The following is a 22239-nucleotide window of genomic DNA, read 5'->3' as shown; positions in this document are numbered from 1 at the left end:
AGATCCATCTAATTGAGTAATAATTTTAGTATTATGCTCGCTTAAAAGTTGCATAAGGAGTCTTTCTTCCTACAGCTCCAGGGAACAGCTATGGGGGCATCTTTTGCCCCTGCTTATGCTAACCTGTTCCTGGGGCTGTGGGAGAGAGACCTCTCCCTGCCAGATCAGCAGATGCCGATGTGCCGCGTCCTCTCTTGGACGCGGTACATCGATGACATACTGTTGATCTGGCAGGGGTCTAGGGTTGACCTCGAGTCCTTTATGCTATCCTTAAATAATAATGATTTAAATATCTACATTACCTATAAATATGATCCGGTATCAATAGATTTCCTAGATATAGTCTTGAAGAAAGATCATAGGGGTGAGATACAAACGGATATCTTCCGTAAGCCAACTGCTACCAATATGTTACTCCACGCATCATCTTCCCATCCGGGACATATGGTCCAGTCGGTTCCCACCGGACAATTCCTGCGATTACGCAGATTGTGCTCGACCAATGAAGACTTTTTCAGGCAGGCGGAAGATTTAAAGGAAAGGCTGCTTGAACGAGGTTTCAGTAACCGAATGATCAAAAAGGCATTTACTAGGGCCAGATACTCGTCAAGAGACACACTCCTATATGGTACAAAATCCAGGAAAGAATCGGGTAAAGTGAGGTTTGCTACCAATTATCATTCACACTTCCCGCGTATGCGGAAGATTCTAGATAAATCCTGGCATATATTGAAGGCTAATCCGGTCTTGTCGAGTCTCCTGCCGGATAGGGCTTCTGTCGCGGCCAGAAGATCAAGGAATTTGCGCGATAAGTTGGTGCAAAGCCACCATGTGGGTGAGCCAATGGTCACCTTCTTAGATCAAATGGCTGGTCGTTGTGGTAGTACTCCGTGTGGTCGCTGCGTCGCTTGCCCAAACATTGATCGCACAGAAGTTTTTGTTACCCAAAATGGATCCCGGGAGTTTAAAATAAAAAAAAATCACATGTACTAGTAAAAATGTAGTATATTATGCTGTCTGCCCATGTAATATGATCTACGTGGGTATGACTACTAGACAGCTAAAGGTTAGAGTGCGGGAACATGTTTTGGGCATAGAGGCTGCAGCGACCGCGGAGGATATAACATCATTAAAGACCATTCCACGCCATTTTCGGAGATACCATGGCTGCGATGGCAGCCTCCTTAGGGTGAGGGGTATCGACATGGTCGAGACAGGGATCCGTGGGGGTGGGATTTCCAAGAAGTTGGCCCAACTTGAGTCCAGATGGATATGGACAATTGGATCAGTCCATCCATCTGGACTCAATGAAAACATCAGTTATGCCCCATTCCTATGAATACTGCTCTGTGGGTAAACATCGCCTATGATTTGTGATATCACTCTTTTAATTTTTCTTTTAATGTTTTATTTTATTACTTTAGTGTTGGGATCTATAAGGATGGACAAAGTGAACCATATATCTATGGACATCATATATATTCTAGCCCCTTGTGGGTGAATAATTGTTGCCAAGAAATGAAGAAGTCAGCAAGGATCATGATGTTTATATTATATATATCCTTAGTCTAATAATGATATGCAAGGATTATTGTTGATGGTGTAATAATTGTTATATCTTATAGAAAAAATATATATGGTAGTGTCCTTATAGATGGTTGCTGATCCTGTGTATAATAGGTAGTATGTGTATATTACAATAAATGTGTTCTTTGTATGTTTTCCGTGTAGCTATGGGTCGGTGCCAGCGGCCCTGTACGCGCCTGTCCCCTTGTCACCGCTGCCCCTGTCTGCATGTGGCGTCTCTACATGATGGGGTTGGCCCGCCCCGGCCACTCCCACTGTGTGACGCCGATGCTGACCGGTGTTGTGGTTGCCTCGGTGACAGAGCGCGTCACTTCCGGGCCGCGGACATGACTTCCGGTAACGCCGATTTCACGGCGTCCGGGTACACTATTTAAGGACGCCGGTGTACATACCGGCTAGGCCCCTTGAAAAAGGCGGGTCCGAAACGCGCGTCGGGGCGGACGCGCTACCCAGGCACCTGTGCACCTCCAGACCACCACTGCCGGTAATAATTAGTTTAGTAAGGACGTTAATCTACATATGTAGCGGCCATTGCTGGTAATGGCCATTATGGTGTGATGTGATTTTTTGTACATAGCGGCTGTTGCCGGTGATAATCACTATGGTATGTTTAGTGGCCACTTGCTGGCGGTATTGTAGATAACATTATGGGTGATTAGCCAGGATAAGTGGCTACATTTAGGTACCACACCATATAAGATCTATTATTATAAGTGATTACGTCCATTATATATAACGGTTAGCTTCTCGGCGGTGGAGGCATGATATAATAGTCATCTATAATATGAATTTTCTAAATTAGCTGTAGGATATGAGGACATAATATTGTAGTGTCCACTTTGAGATTGATGTACTATTTTTCAGCAAAACTGTCAATTTTTGATAGTCATATAATTGGAGGTGTATAGGTTACACCTTCAGGTGCTGGTTATATGCGTCTTTTTAGATGTGTAATCACAATATACATATATGTATGTTTACTTCCCCTTAATCCCCTAATTGGTGATATGTAATATTTTATCTATGGTTCTAAACAATAAAGTTTCTCTTTATATTAGTAAAAAAAGCCTTTTAATCATAGTTTTCTTTCGTTGGATATGCAGATCCTCTGGGGCTGGTGGTGTGTTGCAGCTTAGATGGCATAGCTCCCCACAGGTGAAGCTGTAGCCCAAGGGCAGTGTAGATGTGATGACACTTAGATGGTGTAGTGTCTGGCGCAGGGGATGTAGCAGTGCCAGGCAGGCGGACGCAGGAAGGAATGGAGGACACCAGGGAATGTAGTTCCAAAGCTTTTCTCACAGTCTGTAGTGCCTGCTTCCGTACCATGTCCTCCGGGTCAGAGACTCAATCAACCCCCCCCCCCCCGGGCAAGTTAGCACTCTCCTCTCTAGCACTCCGCCAACATGTACCTTCCTGAACGACTCCTCTATAGCGCCTTAAAGTGTGAAGATCTCCTAGTACCGTGTTACACTGGAGTTCTTCCTGACTGATGTTCCCAAGAACTCTACTTGTACGGCAGACAGCTGTAGCCTGCTTCGCGGACTCCCTTCTCCTGAGTCCCGGCTCTCTATACAGTCGCTGTTGTTCCCCAAGTCTTAGATGGGAGTAGTGCATTTACAGCCAGCTACTCCACCGGTGTCTGCTGCAGTACCATAAGTGTCCATACAACCTCGGGGTCCGGGCCCCAGCCTTGCGCTGAGAACCTGTAGGCAGGGTTCCTCTTCCAACCCACTTCTCCTCTCTGTTCTCTATACTCCTTCGTTCTGTACTAATCTCTCTCTTATGGAAGCTTAGGGTTTAGTTCACGTCTTTCTCCTCCTTTCCTTTCCCATGCCAGCTGGCTCAGGTCACTGAGGCAGCTGCAGCACTCCTTCCTCCATCCCTTCTTCCAGGGATCCTCACTCCTCTCAGAGTGACCTCCTACTCCGCCGACCTTCTGTCTGACTGACCTCGGACTGCTCTGTAATCCTACACTTTCCCACTCTTTTTATGTATCTTAACTCCACCCACCTCCCAGCACGTCCAGTGTTCCAAGCAGGGAACCACCAAAGGTGCTCTGCTACTCTCTAAGTACAAAGCCGCTTGTGGTTGTGCAGAACTACCTTGTTGTGTGGGGTGCAGGTGTTGGAGTATGGAAAGGAGTTCCCACCTTACCTGGGTGGTGGGGCACCACACCTCATGAAGAGAGAGAGGAGGTGCAGTACCTCTGTGGCGACTGAGCCTCAGGGGCGCCACAACTATAAAGCCTGGGAATCATCATACAGCTGTACAGGGGACTAGTGAAGGCTTTTTAGCCCTTTCCTCAGACTGTAGATCCTAGGAACAGGCCCTCACTCCTGTCCCTTCGCTATAAAGCCTGGGCCTCATTATACAGCTGTACAGGGGACTAGTGAAGGCTTTTTAGCCCTTTCCTCAGACTGTAGCTCCTGGGAACAGGCCCTCACTCCTGTCCCTTCACTATAAAGCCTGGGCCTCATTATACAGCTGTACAGGGGACTAGTGAAGGCTTTTTAGCCCTTTCCTCAGACTGTAGCTTCTGGGAACAGGCTCTCACTCCTATACCTTCACTATAAAGCCTGGGCCACATTATACAGCTGTACAGGCGTCTAGTGAAGGCTTTTTAGCCCTTTCCTCAGACTGTAGCTGCTGGGCACAGGCCCTCACTCCTGTCCCTTCACTATAAAGCTTGGGCCTCATTATACAGCTGTACAGGGGTCTAGAGAAGGCTTTTTAGCCCTTTCCTCAGACTGTAGGTCCTGGGATCAGGCCCTCACTCCTGTCCCTTCACTATAAAGCCTGGGCCTCATTATACTGCTGTACAGGGGTCTAGTGAAGACTTTTTAGCCTTTTCCTCAGACTGTAGCTCCTGGGATCAGGCCCTCACTCCTGTCCCTTCACTATAAAGCCTGGGCCTCATTATACAGCTTTACAGGGGACTAGTGAAGGCTTTTTAGCCCTTTCCTCAGACTGTAGCTCCTGGGCACAGGCCCTCACTCCTGTCCCTTCACTATAAAGCCTGGGCCTCATTATACAGCTGTACAGGGGTCTAGTGAAGGCTTTTTGGCCCTTTCCTCAGACTGTAGCTCCTGGGAACAGGCCCTCACTCCTGTCCCTTCACTATAAAGACTGGCCTCATTATACAGCTGTACAGGGGTCTAGTGAAGGCTTTTTGACCCTTTCCTCAGACTGTAGCTCCTGGGCTCAGGCCCTCACTCCTGTCCCTTCACTATAAAGCCTGGGCCTCATTATACAGCTTTACAGGGGACTAGTGAAGGCTTTTTAGCCCTTTCCTCAGACTGTAGCTCCTGGGCACAGGCCCTCACTCCTGTCCCTTCACTATAAAGCCTGGGCCTCATTATACAGCTGTACAGGGGTCTAGTGAAGGCTCTTTAGCCCTTTCTTCAGACTGTAGCTCCTGGGCACAGGCCCTCACTCCTGTCCCTTCACTATAATGCCTGGGCCTCATTATACAGCTGTACAGGGGTCTAGTGAAGGCTCTTTAGCCCTTTCCTCAGACTGTAGCTCCTGGGAGCAGGCCCTCACTCCTGTCCCTTCACTATAAAGCCTGGGCCTCATTATACAGCTGTACAGGGGTCTAGTGAAGGCTTTTTAGCCCTTTCCTCAGACTGTAGCTCCTGGTCACCATGTGATCTCACCATAACCCTAACATGCTAATTAAGGTGTGAAATCTTGGTCAAAATTATCTCAGTACACAAATCTCCAAGGGTGCCCAAAGTTTTGCATGCCCTTTCTCCTTTTTGCAATTATGAAATTGTAATAAATGTGTGTCTCTCTCTCATATATATATATATATATATATATATATATATATATATATATATTTTATTATTATTTTAGCCTAACATACAAAGGCCATGTGTCATCTTAGAGGTTCGGCCTTTTGGAGATAATTTCATCTTCATCTTACTACTGCTCACAATAATGGTCATTTTGACCCGGGGCGCCCACACTTTTACATGCCGCTGTCAATGCTTCATCCCGCTGGTGCTCAATATTTAATAGGGTCTTACTATTAAACTTAATGAAAAGTTTGGTGAATTTCTTTGAGCTGTTATTACTAGAGATGAGCGAATATCGTCGGAGAAGTTGTTATTGGCTAATATCTCTTACCGAATAGCTGCATCGGGACCCCGGATCCCTGGAGCGCTCCCGATAATCAGCTGCATGTGTCGCCCTCCATGCAGGTGCTGTGACTATCACACAGCGCGACACACGCAGCTGATTATCGGGAGCGCTCCAGCACACTGAGTCCTGCACACACTGAGGCCCCTGATCATGTGACCCCTGACTCCTCCCCTCCTGTGACCTCATCACAGGTCCTGTGCACAGAGCAGTCATATATGAGGTGGACACTCCTGGATCTTCTGCTTTCTGGGCCGGTTCCTCCTGTGAGTCCTATTAACCCTTTCGCTCCCTGTATTCTCCTTTCTGACAGGACAATATCTGAATTCGGATAGTGTGACAGGAATATAAGCAATGTGGAAGGAAAAAATGACAATTTTACTTTTTTCCTCACAAAAATGTGACTTTAGCCCAAAATTGTCAGCGTAACAAATCCTTATTTTCCCCACTGTAGTTTGTAGACTCCATATACAGATCCCTTAAGTGCGAAAAGAGCTGAATTCCCCACTTAAGTTATTGCATTTTGGAAATTGCCCCCACTGGGAATTTATCTCCAGGTAAAGGCACAATTGTGTCTCCATGGGGGTTGTGCTCACAGCCCAACATCGTGTGACCCTCCAAAGAAATGCCACCCCGCACCATTACTGACCACTGCCAAACCAGTCATGCTGAAGGATGTTGCAGGCAGCAGATCGCTCTCCAAGGCGTCTCCAGACTCTGTCACGTCTGTCACATGTGCTCAGTGTGAACCTGCTTCCATCTGTGAAGAGCACAGGGCGCCAGGGGTGAATTTGCCAATCCTGGTGTTCTGTGGCAAATGCCAAGTGTCCTGTACGGTGTTGGGCTGTGAGCACAACCCCCATCTGTGGACGTCGGGCCCTCAGACCATCCTCATGGAGTCAGTTTGTAACCGTTTGTGCAGACACATACACATTTGTGGCCTGCTGAAGATCATTTTGCAGGTCTCTGGCAGTGCTCCTCCTGTTCCTCCTTGCATAAAGGTGGAGGTAGCGGTCCTTGCTGCTGGGTTGTTGCCCTCATACGGCCCCCTCCACATCTCCTGGTGTACCGGCCTGTCGCCTGGTAGCACCTCCAGCCTCTGGACACTACGCTGACTGACACAGCAAACTTGCTTGCCACAGCTCGCATTGATGTGCCATCCTGGATGAGCTGCACTACCTGAGCCACTTGTGTGGGTTGTAGAGTCCGTCTCATGTTACCACAAGTGTGAAAGCACAGCCAACATTCAAAAGTGACCAAAACATCAGCCAGACGCATTGGTACTGAGATGTGGTCTGTGGTCCCCACCTGCTGAACCACTCCTTTATTGAGGGTGTCTTGATAATTGCCAATAATTTCCATCTGTTGTCTATTCCATTTGCACAGCAGCATGTGAAATTGATTGTCAGTCAGTGTTGCTTCCTAAGTGGACAGTTTGATTTCACAGAAGTTTGATTTACTTGGAGTTATATTCTGTTGTTTAAGTGTTCCCTTTATTTTTTTGAACAGTGTATATAGATAGTTTTTCTTTACGTTGGATGGTCCAATTCCAGCTATTGCTGTGGGATCTGTGATTTCTATCTACTCCACTGTGTACAGGATAATAGAGTATAATAAAGTAGTTATGGCCGTGACGTAACTAACATTGTGCAGTGACTCTGCTTTCCATATAGTGACGGATATTTCTTGTTGCTGAAACTGTGATATTTTTTCCACTTTAAGCCTTTTTTAAACCCCTCTGATCAGTGCGATCATACAACATACAAGCCTCTGATGGCTCCGGTGATGCCCTGTACTACTGTAGTGCCGTGTATCATCACTGCCTGTCAGTGTAATACTAACGCCCCATACACATGAGATCAGAGTTGGCTGAGCGGACATTTGGCAGACGGCGATCTCTCCCGACTCCCCCATACACACAAATATTCCAGCTTTCCTGTGGTCTGTATGAGAGAGTCGCCTCCAGACTCCTCTAGAGGAGGATTATCTACAGGAAGAACAAACGGATTATCCTCTGAAATTCAGGATGTCAGATCCTTCTCTGCCCTGACATCATCTGTCGGGAGGCCCCCAAATACATTATATGGTCGGCCAAACCCCCCGAAATCAGTGCTTTCATGGAACTTTAGTGTAATGTGTATGGGGGCGTTATAAGGTAACTTATTGGACGCTGCCTCTGGCCCGGCCTAATAGACCTTCATACATTGCAGCCCAGACCCCATTATTAGGCATGTAAGTATCGCAGTAACTAGGCCGCCCCATACTATCGAGTACTTGGAGGCGGGGGGCATTCAGCCAAACTCTGTCATACCTTCTTAGATGTCATGTTTGCTTTTCACAGCAGCAAGTGGTTAAACTGTCAGGGTTTTTGTTGAAGCCTCATCTGTGCCGTCCCTGCGGTGTACATCTATGTTCTGGGGCACAAAAGAGTTAATTTGTAAAAAAAAAAATGTTTCACTTGTTAAAATATAATAAAATGTGTCTTCTGCTTTTTTATGTTTTTCTTTTTATTTTTACAAGAATTGTTGGAGCCAATTTTCTTTAGAAACATTTTAATATCGGCTTTTTCTGGAGTTTTTCTTGTAATATAGGAAAGCCTAAGGCCAGAAATAATCCCCATAAATCACTGTACATGGAGACTTTGGGATCAGATCATTTCTGTCTGTTGTGTTTGTGGAAACAAAAAATCTTTTATAAAAGCCTCAAACTTCTGTGTGTGACTCAGAGCTGAGATCTAACGTGATAGAAGATTCCAGTGCGGGAAAGACGGGAAACCTTCATATAGACGGCCGGTGGGGATGGAGGCAGTGACCGACTCTGGCCAAATCTGTCTCTAGAGCCGCAGTAGAAGATGAAGATGTCGTCCTCACCATGAAGGAGTTATTTCTCATGTCGCGTGTAATGAATCTCTCCTGCAGTATTGCTAATGCCGATTCCAGTGTCGGTAATGAGAGGAGAATTAGCGTTATGGAAGATGAGTCTATGAGGAACGTGTTCAGCTGCCGACTCCGAGGAGGAAACTGCTTGTTGTCTGTGGCCTAAATATATAGGTTTTATTAGTAGATGTCAGGGGAGAAAACTAAACCCTGTAAGATAATAAATCTCCTCATATGTTTCCCTTATTATCTCCAGTAATTGTATTATTACACAGGATTCTTATGATGTTACATCGGATCATCTTCTCATTCAGGTCTCTACAATATCGGATCCTCTCAGTGAAGATCTTCTACAAAAGAGAATTTTTCCTGATTTACCCATCAAGGATGGATATGGACAGAGACAAGATGGCGGAGAGGATATTACACCTCACCCTAGAGATCCTCTTCCGTCTCACTGGAGAGGTGAGAGATTCTGATGACGTCACATTACATCATTCTTATCTATGGGAATAACAGATGGACAGAACTGGAGAGGTGAGGACTCTGGAAATGTCTGTAGTGAGATTTATTAATGTGTCTCTCCATTACCAGGATTACACAGTGGTGAAGAAGACCTCTAGTGATCGCTGTCAGGACCCTGTGTCTGAGGGATGGGGAAGACCCCTGAGCCCAATCACGGGGCCTCCACCTCACCCCCTGATCCATGAGGACATCAAGATCCTGGAACTCATCTACAAGATGATTGAGCTGCTGACTGGAGAGGTGACACTGCTGGGAATGCTGGGACATTATACAGTAACACTATGAAGGGATCGGGGGATGACGGTATCATTGTATGTGTCAGGTTCCTATAAGGTGTCAGGATGTCGCTGTCTATTTCTCCATGGAGGAGTGGGAGTATGTAGAAGGACACAGAGATCTGTACAAGGACGTCATAATGGAGGTTCCCCAGCCCCTCACATCACCAGGTAATAGACAGGACTAAATACACACGGCCTATAATTATCTGTATGTAGAGAATGAATTCAGTCCCTGTATGTGTTTCCTCCAGATCTATCCAGTAAGAGGACAACACCAGAGAGATGTCCCCGTCCTCTTCTTCCACAGGACTGTAACCAAGAAGATCCCAGTGCTCCTCAGGATCATCAGGTAGATGGAGAGAAGGTGTCAGGAGATCTCCCCTATGATGTGTAGACGGCTGTGAAGGTCTTATGCTCAGTGTTGTTTTATCCACCAGTATTATATGTTTTATACTTGTGGGTCACCCTGCCAGGGCAGTGGGGTACTCGGTACCGGGCTGGTCTCTCAAAGGGGAATGTCACAGCAGCGGTGACCCGGTCCGTGTCCCTGGGCGCCCATGTAGAAGGGGTTAAGTGATTGAATAAAGTTTATGAGTGAATGATTCGTGATGCCACCTGTGGTGTTCGGCAGTGAAGATGTTAAGCCGACGCTGCAGACAATTTCTCTGGGACAGATGGTGTGGTGCAGCAATGATGTTGTGGCCCTCCACAGGTAGGGCAGTAATCCCAGGGCAGTGAGGATAGGTATTGAGGAAGAGGATGCAGTGTCTGGCACAGGGATGAAGCAGTGCTGACGGAGTTGCAGGAAGAAGGGAAGGACACAACAGGGTGCAGTTTCTTTACCTTTACTTTGCTTGGCAAATGCAGTCCAGGGTCCAGATTACAGATGGCACAGGAGCTGGCTAGCCTGGGAGCAACTTAGGAATCTCTCTATGCAGATGGGTTGTGTAGTCTCCTTCCTAGCACTTATTTTTAGGTACTTGCAGCACTGTGTTACACCGAAGTTCCACTTGCTTATTCTCTTTAGAACTCCCTCGTATGGCAGACAGCTGTAGCCTTCCTCTTCTGGCTCACATGTCGCTGTTGTGCCTCCGAGTCTTATGTGGGAATAGAGCATTTACAGCTTCCTATTCCTCCGGTTTCTGTTGCAGGACCATCAGTGTCTGTACAGCCTTGGAGACCGGGCTTCAGACCATGCGCTATAGCTGGGAATGAGCCTGAACTCTCTGCTCAATCCCTCAGCTCTTCTCCTCCATGTCCACACACGTTGCCCTCCTCACAAGAACTCCCTAATTTTCCTTCCTGGCCCCCAGAGAGTAGCTCCTCCCCCAGATTTGGTTCAGAGCTCCCTCTGCTGGCCTGGAATGGAAACTGTGTTGTGTGTTGTGGTTAGCTGCTAGAGAGATCCTTTATTGCTTCCAAGCATGACATCACACTCCCTAGGAGGAAGGCAATGCCACTGTGGCGACCATACTCCTGGGGGCGCCACATTTGTGTAATGAGAACGGTGGAGATGGCAGGATTAGAGCTGATCATAGATGGGACTTCTCCATCTGTCGGTGACTTTTACAATATTTGTTTCAGGGTGAAGATCTGACCCATATTAATCCTACAGAGACATATGTGAGGGGTGATGAGTGGTGTAAAGAGGAGATTTCCACATATGACTACCCAGGTGAGTAGTAACCACTGAATGCAGAGAAGTCACAGATTCCTCTCAGTCACCGGCTGTGGCTGCTTTATCGGTGATGTAGTCCGGCCATATTACCATGATCACCATTTTGCCTCTAGACCACAACATTCTTCTCCACCCAAAACTGTTCAAATGACTTTGGGCATTGAAAGCCCTTTTCTATAGAATTTACAACCAATTACATTGTTTTTGATCCTAAGGAATTCAGATTACTGCACAATCTCTCCTGAAATGGGGAGCAATATTATTTTCTCTAATCTTCTGGTCAGGATCCATAGTAGCTCCAATGGTCCACCATAAATGAGGGCAACTCTGGTTTACTGTTGTTTAATCTGTATTTGTAGTTTTCGGTTAATGAGATTCTCGTGCTCTGGGGCGGGGCTGTGGGCGGGGCTTTATGTGGTGCTCTGATTACATATTCATCTGTATTGGCTTATGACAGGTCCCTGATCCCTCACTGACCTGCCCCCCATTATTACATAATGCATATAATAGCGTTTATTGTTGATAATGCCTATAATATTGTGGGGGAAATCTACTGTTTGGGCACACAGCAGGGCTCGGAAGGGAAGGCAAAATGTGCTGGAATAATTAGCGGTGGCCATGTCGCTTTTGGAGAGCCCCTCATGTGCCTAAACAGTGGAAACCCCCAACAAGTGACCCCATTTTGGAAACTAGACCCCCTTAGGGAACTTATCCAGATGTGTATTGAGCACCTTGAACCCACAGGTGCTTCACAGAAGTTTATAACGTAGAACCGTGGAAATAAAAAAAGCAACACAGTGCGTTTTTGTGTGCTCGGCGCAGAGCCAAAAGGGCACAATCGCCGGCAAAATCATATCTGCACATGGACAGCGTACCCAACGCTAAATGTAGGGTACGCTAGTTGCATGCAGCATCATGCGCCCATAGGAGGAGCTGACCGGAGGAGGCGCAGCCAGGGGAGGAGCTTAGCGGCAGCCCTGCTCTGCGCCTCAGAACGCTAGTCTGAAAGTAGCCTAAGACGCACCCCAAATTTTCAAAAGGAAAATAGGGGAAAAAATGTGCCAAATGGGGGTCCGACTTACAGTCCGAATTCAGCTTACCTGGGGAATCAGTACAGGTGCAAGAGTGGTCACAGCGCTCTGTGCTGGGGCGGTGGCGCTCTTTGCTGCGTAGGGGGCACCTCTGCCATTTTGTCAAAGCTGGAGGCTCCTGAAGCTCCATTGCTGCTGTGCGGTGGCCTTCGGGAAAATAGCAGCTGTATGCGGTGGCCTCTGGAAAAATAGCAGCTGGGGGCGGTGCATGCTCAGTTTCAGATCTCGGCAACAAGATCTCGGGACAAGATCTGAATCTGAGCATGCGCCGCCTACAGTGGCCATTTTTCCGGAGACCATTGCATTACAGCAATGGAACTGCGGGGGTCTCCAGGCTTTGACAAGATGCCGGCAGAGCCCTCCATGCAGCATTTGTAAGTATATTCCTACTATAAGACGCACCCACATTTGCCCCAAAAAAATTTTGGGAAAAAGTGCGTCTTATTGTCTGAAAAATATGGTATATTTTTACCACTAAAATGTTGTTTTAACCCCAGATTTTACATTGGAAAATAGGTAGATAGGTAAATGGTCACTACACCCATAGATGAATTCACAGAAGGTGTAATTTCCAATTCCCAGAGGGGTGTCATTTCCAAAATGGGGTCACTTCAGGGGGATTCTGCTGTTGTGGGACTCATCTATGGATATAGTGACCATTTTCCCTACATGGATGATTTCCAGAAACTCATAGTAGAAGTTTCACAGCAAAAATGTCATTGTAGTGCCCAATATATTGTGCCCAGCTTGTGTCTCTGGAGACCTCCCCCCACCTACCCCCGGAAATTGTTAAGTCAGCTCTACTCAAATGTGTCTGTCACTAAATAATCCAAATGCTTGAATGTCAAAACAGTTCAAAAACGTGGTTCTGTGTGGAAGATTGTAAAGCCGTCATGGAGGCATAAGGCTGGCAATGATGGGCATTGTGGGTAATAATAGTGGGTGTTACAGAACCCCCCAGCACACCGAATAGGAGATGTATGCCCTTAAAGCAGCAACCAACTGGCTGTGACCCCCGGGGCAGAGGTAAACAAGACATCCCACTTCTGACCTCCCCCCACCTTTGTAAATCCCACGGCTATTGTAATGTACGTCTGGCGTCTTAATTGGAGCCTGTTATCTACTGGCACGACACACATTGGTTGTCCTGCCCTCTGTATGTATATATATTCTGAGACTGATGAGTAAAATGTTGTCACACTGGAAATACATGGAGTAGCAGTGATCTTTTATATGTTCCCATGTTACAAAGCCTTTTGAACCAGCGTCCTTCATTCAGAAGTGAGGAAAACCAGAGTGAACCTCCTGAGAAACGGGGTGATAATGTAAGAGGTATTACAGCACAGAAGACCCCGTTACACTGGTTGCAGCAGTGGGATATGACACCCCGTCTATAGGAGTAAAGGACTGAATGGAAATCAACTACCAGAAGTTAAAGAGGAATACATTAAAAGACCTGGTGGAAGCTTGAGGATTAATCGCCAGCAACAAAACAAAAGCGGATTTGATAGCAGCCATCATGAAACACAACAGTGCAGCACCCCCCAATGTGAATGTGGAAGAAACTGAATTCCAGAGGGAGGTAAAGAGCAGACTGGCGTTCTATGGCCCAAACCCTGCAGTAGAGATCGTACGAGAGGTGATGGCTGTTGTGCGTATTGGTCTGAAGGAAAAGATGGCCGAGCGGACCAGGATAGAGCTTGCCAAAATGAAGATGGCAGAGCGGACCAAAGTAGAGCCAGCCAAGATAGAGCTAGCCAAGATGGAGATGGCAGAGCGGAGAGAGGAGAGTCAGCGAGCAGGAGAGCTCTAACCTCTGCCCAGGTACCGTCAGCAGTAAGCCACAAAAAAATCCAGTATAATGCCTTCCGACAGTTGGGGGAGGCAGAGGAAGACATTGATGCCTTTCTGCAGGACTTTGAGCAGCAGTGTGCCCCCATAGCCAGACACATTTCTTGGGCCACCCCAGCCGAGTTTAAAAGGGAGGTACTTGAGCATTCCTCATTACAGGGGTATCGTGAGAAGGCACAGGAAGGGGAACAGTTTGCATGGCATCAGGGACTCCTCTACCGGGTTACAGAGCAGCGCCACACAAGGACGAGCCCCACTATAAAACGACAGCTAGTAGTTCCCAAGAAGTATAGGCAGGAGCTACTGCGAATCTCTCATGACATACCCTTGGCCGGGCGCCTCGGCGTCAGTCGCACCAGGCATCGTCTGACACAAAACTTCTTTTGGCCGGGCGTAACCTATGATGTTCGTCAGTACTGCCAGACCTGTGACAGTTGCCAGCGCATTGGCAAGAGGGGAGATCACTGCAAGGCCGAACTACACTCCCTCCCCATTGTGGAGGAGCCATTTAGCTGAGTAGCGGTCGATCTGATAGGGCCGTTAGCCAAACCCAGTCCATCAGGGAAAAAGTATATATTGACAGTGGTAGGTTATGCCACATGGTATCCAGAGGCGGTTGCATTACCTAACATACTGGCAGAGACAGTGGCAGCTGCCATGCTCCAGGTTTTCTCACAGGTTGGATTTCCCCGGGAAGTTATCTACGACCAGGGTACCCAGTTACAGCAGAGGTGACCAACCAACTGTGGAAGCTGTGCGGCGTAAAGTCCATTAGAAGCGCCCCGTACCACCCGCAAACCAATGGGTTGTGTGAACGTTTTAACGGAACATTAAAACAACTCATTGGGACTTTTACCAGGACCTACAGAAACTGGGAGAAATTCTTGCCACACCTCCTGTTTGCCTATCGGGAGGTGCCCCAAGAATCCACAGGGTTCTCCCCGTTTGAACTGTTATACAGGAGGTGGGTAAGGGGACCCCTAGACTTAGTGCGAGAACACTGGGAAGGGGAGGGAACCATAGAAGGGATACCTATTGTGCCCTATGTGTTGGAATTCCGGGACCGCCTACAGGAGCTGACTCAGGCTGTACGTGGGAACATGCAGGCGGCCCAACGGCGCCAGCGCGTATGGTACGATTGGAGGGCCAGAGAATGCATCTTTGAGATAGGACAGAAGGTCCTGGTGTTAGAACCATCTAGGCAGAACAAGTTCAAAGCTGCATGGCAGGGGCCCTACCAGGTAGTGGGGAAAATAGCCGACACCACCTACAATGTCGCCGATTGAGACGACCCCAGGGTTATCCGCATGTTCCACGTGAATATGTTGAAGCCCTACCGGGAGCGCCCTGAAGAGGTAGTGGCCATCTGTGCACCCGAGGCAGAGGATTTAGCAGGACTCCCCCTTGCCTGATGTCTTAGGGGAGAGGACTCGGTCTAAAACATGGGACCAAGTATACATGGGAGAAAACCTAGGGTCCCGGGAGAGACAGCAGGTGGAGACATTGTTGAGGCAGCGACAGAAGATGTTTTCAGAGAGACTGGGGTACACCCGCCTGGCACAACACAAGGTTGAGACCCAGGATCAGACCCCCCTGAGACAACCCCCCTTCCACGTCCCTGAGTCTGTACGAGAAGGGATGCAACGAGATACAAGAGATGTTGCGTTTAGGGTTTAGGGGTCATTGAAGAGTCAGTCCCTGGGCATCCGCCGTAGTGTTAGTGCCCAAGAAGGATGGGACTACCCGGTTTTGTGTAGACTATCGCAAGCTAAATGAGAAAACGGTGACTGATGCGTATCCCATGCCGTGTGTGGATGAGTTGTTAGACCGGCTGGCGGGGCAAAGTGTTTGACCACCATCGATCTATGCAAAGGCTATTGGCAGATCCCCCTAAGTCCTGACGCTATTCCCAAGTCTGCATTTGTCACCCCGTTCGGCTTATTCTAGTTTCGAGTTATGCCATTCGGGATGAAGAATGCCACGCAACCTTCCAGAGGCTGGCTGACCGGCTTCTGGATGGTCTCCAGGACTATGCTTGTGCCTACCTGGATGACATCGCCATCTACAGAGTGACATGGGATGAGCATCTAAATCTCCTAGAGACAGTATTGGACAGGATCCACAAGGCCAGTATCACGTGGGTAAAGCAGAGGTTCAGTATTTAGGACATTGGGTGGGAAGTGGGAAACAGCGACCAGAACCAGCCAAGATTGAGGCCATAGCCAAATGGCCCACCCCACGCACTAAAACCTATGTCATGGTGTTTCTAGGGACCGCCGGGTATTATAGGAAATTTGTCCCCAATTGCAGCAGTGTAGCCAAGCCCCTCACTGATCTGACCCATAAGAACCTCCCCCGCCAGGTAACCTGGACCCCCGAGTGTGAGGAAGCCTTCCGCCAGCTAAAGGACGCCCTCACAAATACCCCGGTATTGGCCACACCCGATCCAACTAAACGTTTCCTTGTTCACACAGACGCTTCTATGTTTGGATTGGGGGCAGTGCTGAGCCAAGTCAGGCCGGACGGTCAAGACCACCCGGTAGCTTACCTGAGTCGGAGACTGTTGCCCCGCGAAGTAATCTATGCGGCCATCGAGAAGGAGTGCCTAACAGTAGTATGGGCACTCAAGAAGTTACAACCATATTTGTATGGACGACAGTTTTCCCTCCTAACGGACCCCTAGTGTGGCTTAATCGGGTCTCTGGAGACAACGCCAGATTGTTGCGGTGGAGTTTAGCCCTACAATCTCTAGACTTCACCATCCACTACAGACCCGGCAAACAAAATGGCAATGCCGATGGACTAAGTCGACAAACGGAACTTGTACCAACCCCATAGACTTTGGTCATCCCCAAGCCGATCCGTTAAGGATCAGACAGTGTATGCCGATCGCGTCGCTGAAAAGGGGGAGCCGCGTTACAGAACTCCCCAGCACACCGAATAGGAGATGCCATTTTTATGGACAGTTTAAGTAGAAATGTTCAAAAGCAAAATATCCTTGAGTTTTATATTAAAAAAAAATTGTTTTTTTTATCTTAGCAGATGACTGTACCAGGAGATCAGAGGGACAGCTGACATCTTCAATTTTTAAATCTGATGATCTTGAGATCCTACAAGATACAACTGAAGTGATTGCTGTTACTCCAGATATATCATCATCCATTCACAGCAAAGATCTGTCATCTGATCCTATGAAACAGGTCCCATCTTCTGAATCATTACTGACTACTAAGGAAAATCGAAGTCACAAAAGAGGCATTGAAAAACAAACTGCTCCTAAAACAAAGAAGCGTTTTTCCTGTTCAGAATGTGGGAAATGTTTTGCACACAAATCACTGCTTGTTACTCACCATAGAACTCACACAGGGGAGAAGCCTTTTTCTTGTTCAGAATGTGGGAAATGCTTTAAATGGAAATCACAATTGGTTAATCACCATAGAACTCACACAGGGGAGAAGCCTTTTTCCTGTTCAGAATGTGGGAAATGTTTTATCAATAAATCAGAATTGGTTAGGCACCAAAGAACTCACACAGGGGAGAAGCCTTTTTCCTGTTCAGAATGTGGGAAATGTTTTAGCCAGAAAGCGATTCTTGTTAGACATCAGAGCAGTCACACGGGGGAGAAGCCTTTTTCCTGTTCAGAATGTGGGAAATGTTTTATCAATAAATCAGAATTGGTTAGGCACCAAAGAACTCACACAGGGGAGAAGCCTTTTTCCTGTTCAGAATGTGGGAAATGTTTTATCAATAAATCAGAATTGGTTAGGCACCAAAAAACTCACACAGGGGAGAAGCCTTTTTCCTGTTCAGAATGTGGGAAATGTTTTAACAAGAAAGAGAATCTTATTAGTCACAAGAGAACTCACACAGGGGAAAAGCCTTTTTCCTGTTCAGAATGTGGGAAATGTTTTAACCGAAAATCACAATTGATTAATCACCATGGAACTCACACAGGGGAGAAGCCTTTTTCCTGTTCAGAATGTGGGAAATGTTTTAACCAAAAATCACAATTGGTTAATCATCATAGAACTCACACGGGGGAGAAGCCTTTTTCCTGTTCAGAATGTGGAAAATGTTTTAACAATAAATCAGATTGTGTTAAGCACCAGAGAATCCACACAGGAGAGAAGCCTTTTTCCTGTTCAGAATGTGGGAAATGTTTTAACCAGAAATCACAATTGGTTAATCACCATGGAACTCACACAGGGGAAAAGCCTTTTTCCTGTTCAGAATGTGGGAAATGTTTTAACAATAAATCAGATTGTGTTAAGCACCAGAGAATCCACACAGGAGAGAAGCCTTTTTCCTGTTCAGAATGTGGGAAATGTTTTAACCAGAAATCACAATTGGTTAATCACCATGGAACTCACACAGGGGAAAAGCCTTTTTCCTGTTCAGAATGTGGGAAATGTTTTAACCGAAAATCACAATTGGTTAATCACCATGGAACTCACACAGGGGAGAAGCCTTTTTCATGTTCAGAATGTGGGAAATGTTTTAACCAAAAATCACAATTGGTTAATCATCATAGAACTCACACGGGGGAGAAGCCTTTTTCCTGTACAGAATGTGGGAAATGTTTTAACAAGAAAGAGCATCTTATTTGTCACCAGAGAACTCACACAGGGGAGAAGCCTTTTTCCTGTTCAGAATGTGGAAAATGTTTTAACAATAAATCAGATTGTGTTAAGCACCAGAGAATCCACACAGGGGAGAAGCCTTTTTCCTGTTCAGAATGTGGGAAATGGTTTAACAATAAATCAGATTGTGTTAAGCACCAGAGAATCCACACAGGAGAGAAGCCTTTTTCCTGTTCAGAATGTGGGAAATGTTTTAACCAGAAATCACAATTGGTTAATCACCATGCAGCTCACACAGGGGAAAAGCCTTTTTCCTGTTCAGAATGTGGGAAATGTTTTAACCAAAAATCACAATTGGTTAATCATCATAGAACTCACACGGGGGAGAAGCCTTTTTCCTGTACAGAATGTGGGAAATGTTTTAACAAGAAAGAGCATCTTATTAGTCACCATAGAACTCACACAGGGGAGAAGCCTTTTTCCTGTTCAGAATGTGGGAAATGTTTTAACCGGAAATCACAATTGGTTAATCACCAGAGAATTCACACAGGGGAGAAGCCTTTTTCCTGTTGAGAATGTGGGAAATATTTTGTCAACAAATCAGAATTAGTTAGGCACCAAAGAACTCGCATGGGGGAGAAACCTTTTCCATATTCAGAATGTGGGAAATATTTTAACCGGAAAGCGCTTCTTGTTAGACATCAGAGCAGTCATACAGAGGAGAAGCCTTTTTCCTTTTCTTAATGTGGGAAATATTTTACTTGGAAATCAACTGTTAATAAACATCAGAGGTGTCACTTAGGGGAGAAGCCTTTTTTATGTTCTTAGTGTTGGAATAGTTTTAGCGAAAATTGAATCTTCTTAAATGGGTTGTCTCTTGTTTGGTTGTCTAGTTTGGTATTGTAACTGCTGTTACTGTATATATTTGCGTATAAGCCGAGATTTTCAGCCCATTTTTTGGGGCTGAAAGTCCCCCTCTCGGCTTATACATGAGTCATATACGCCAGGGGGTCAGCGGAGAAGGGGGAGCGGGTGGTGTCAGATCATACTGACCCCCCTGGCGTGTCTCTGCAGCCCCCCTGCTTGTCCCACGCTCTCAGGCGCCTTCCATCAGTGGTCACGTGGTACCGCTCATTAAAGTCATGAATATGCACATATTCATGACTTTAATGAGCGGTACCACGTGACCGCTGAAGGCAGTCATGGGAGAACGGGGCTGCAGAGACCGCGCCACAAGGGAGTAAGTATATGCTACATTCACCTGTCCACGTTCCAACGCTGCTTGACGCTGTCAGCCGAATCCTCTGTCAGTGACGTTCAGGCAGCAGAGGGCGTGATGTCATAGCTATTGCGCTCCCTCTGCTGCCTCAACGCCACTGACAGAGTACTCGGCAGACAGCAGCGAGCAGCATTGGAACGGGGACAGGTGAACATCTCAGGTGCCGGGTCCTGAGCCAGCGGTGACACCGGCACATGTTCCCCATAGTTTGCCAGTGTCCCTGCCTGCTCAGCACACCAGCACCTGGCCCCCAGCGACGAGAGGTGAGTATGTCTTTTTTTTATTTGCAGCAGCGGCAGCATATGGGGCCTATTCTATGGAGCATCTTATGGGGCAGCATATGGGGACATAATCTATGGAGCATCTTATGGGGCAGCATATGGGGCATATTCTATGGAGCATCTTATGGGGCGTATTCTATGGAGCATCTTATTGGGCAGCATATGGGGCATAATCTATAAAGCATCTTATGGGGCATAATCTATGGAGCAGCATATTGGGCCACAACCTTTATGTAGCATCTTATGGGGCCATAACCTTTATAGAGCAGCATATGGGGCATAATCTATGGGGCATTTTATGGGGCCATAACTTTTATGGAGCAGCATATGGGGCATATTATTCTATGGAGCATCTTATGGGGCCTTTATTAACCTTTTTGCAGCATTATATGGGGCGTATTTTGTATGGAGCATCATGAACTGGATGGAGCATTATATGGGGCTCCTGATTCAATATGGATATTCAAAAACATTTAGCCTACTAATGTCTCAATTAATTTTACTTTTATTGGTATCTATTTTTATTTTTGAAATTTACCAGTAGCTACTGCATTTTCCACCCTAGGCTTATACGTGAGTCAATAAGTTTTCCCACTTTTTTGTGGCAAAACTAGGGGGTCAGCTTACACTTGGGTCGGCTTATACACAAGTATATACGGTAAATAGAATTGCAGACAAATTGTCCTAGACTAAACTCAGTTTTCAGACGGTCCAATATGTACCACTCAGGGAAAACTTGTCCATCTATCATCATCTTAGTGATGCGCATGCGTGGTTCGGATCCTAGCTGGAGAGGTAGAAGGCGTTCCTTAGTGCTCTTAGGTGAGGTCCGCGTCATCTTAATTGATGACGCGGCATCACGGATCACGTGATCGCCGGATACCTCCCCTGTTTGAGAGCAGGGACGGTAAACTGACGCATGCGCCGTAATGATATGAAATGATGATTGGGCGTTTAGCCCTGGGTGATATCGAAGAATTTGGACATGCGCTGTAGCCCACATCATTCCTCCAATCATGATAGAGATATTGACTATTTAAATTAGCACACCCCCATCATGACCGCGCCTCCCGAAGAAGCGGTAGCGAAACGCGCGTCGGGGCAGAGGAATGCCCGGGGGATTCCACACACCATTAGGTATGCTTATTTTAGGATACTGTGCTTAAGGCTGGTGCTCGATTGGGGAGGATAGTATGCTGTTACATTAATACTAATTGTGGCATGTCGGTTTGGCAGCCTTATACATGTGTTTATAAGATCAGCGTCTAATCCTCTTTTTAGTGCACTAAGTGGCGGTCAAGAGGGCTTAACTGGTAGCTTTCTGAGTATTGCACTGAAGTCCATAGTAATTATAGCCGCTTTAGCCTTAGGCTGTTACAAATCTATATGATTTCTTGCATTGCACCATATTGGTCTAGGAGCATATGTTAATATCATTAATATTGAATTATGGTGGTTTTTGTGGATAAACCTATTGCTTCTGTTAGTTCCTCATTTTAGATGTACCTTCCCTTTTTCATTAATGTATTAATATATATTTTTAATATGTTGTTTAATAAATAATAAAACAATTCTTATACCATATTTTGGAGTCAAAAATAATTTTTTGGAGTATCCAATTGTGTGAATAATTTCAAAATTAAGTGTTGAGTTGATTTCTGGTTGGTCAAGAAAGCAGACTTTTCTTTGTGTAAGCCGGTAATATTGACTTTTATTGTGCGCTTATCCTTGATCACTAGTGATGTTTGCTGATATGCTAATTATGCATTGTGTTATGGAGCTAGCTTGTTGACTTCTAAAGCAGAGAGGGAAAAACTATGCAAATAGTTTAAATAATCAAGTAATGCTATAATAATCTCATCTCCATTCTTACCCTTTATGTAAATACTGAATGAGGGACACTTGTTAAGTCTAAAAATAGGTTACATGCCTCTGTATAAAGAGACTGAGAGAAACAGTCAGAGAGATTCTGCCAAGACATCTATACATCTCAAAAGGACCAGAGACAGGACAGCAGCCATTTTACATCATGGCTCCATTACGAGGGACACGGAATTATCATTCTATAGG

At 46.4% G+C, this 22239-nt stretch overlaps 1 protein-coding gene across 1 annotated transcript; it reads left to right on the top strand.

The window, feature by feature from the left end:
- The first annotated feature begins 1913 nt into the window (after window positions 1-1913).
- LOC141076801 (uncharacterized) lies at window positions 1914-19639 on the top strand. Its single transcript, XM_073564111.1, has 4 exons — window positions 1914-1923; window positions 9661-9758; window positions 10994-11084; window positions 17069-19639. Exons 1-4 carry the CDS (start codon window positions 1914-1916, stop codon window positions 19180-19182), a joined length of 2313 nt encoding a protein of 770 aa, XP_073420212.1. The 3' UTR covers window positions 19183-19639.
- The last annotated feature ends 2600 nt before the right edge of the window (window positions 19640-22239 follow it).

This window comes from Dendrobates tinctorius, unplaced genomic scaffold (genome assembly GCF_039654945.1).
Source record: "Dendrobates tinctorius isolate UK_male_01 unplaced genomic scaffold, ASM3965494v1 ptg000430l, whole genome shotgun sequence".
NCBI classification, from domain to species: domain Eukaryota; kingdom Metazoa; phylum Chordata; class Amphibia; order Anura; family Dendrobatidae; genus Dendrobates; species Dendrobates tinctorius.
The sequence above is the reverse complement of the archived record's forward strand: the minus strand, read 5'-3'. Positions and strand labels throughout refer to the sequence as shown.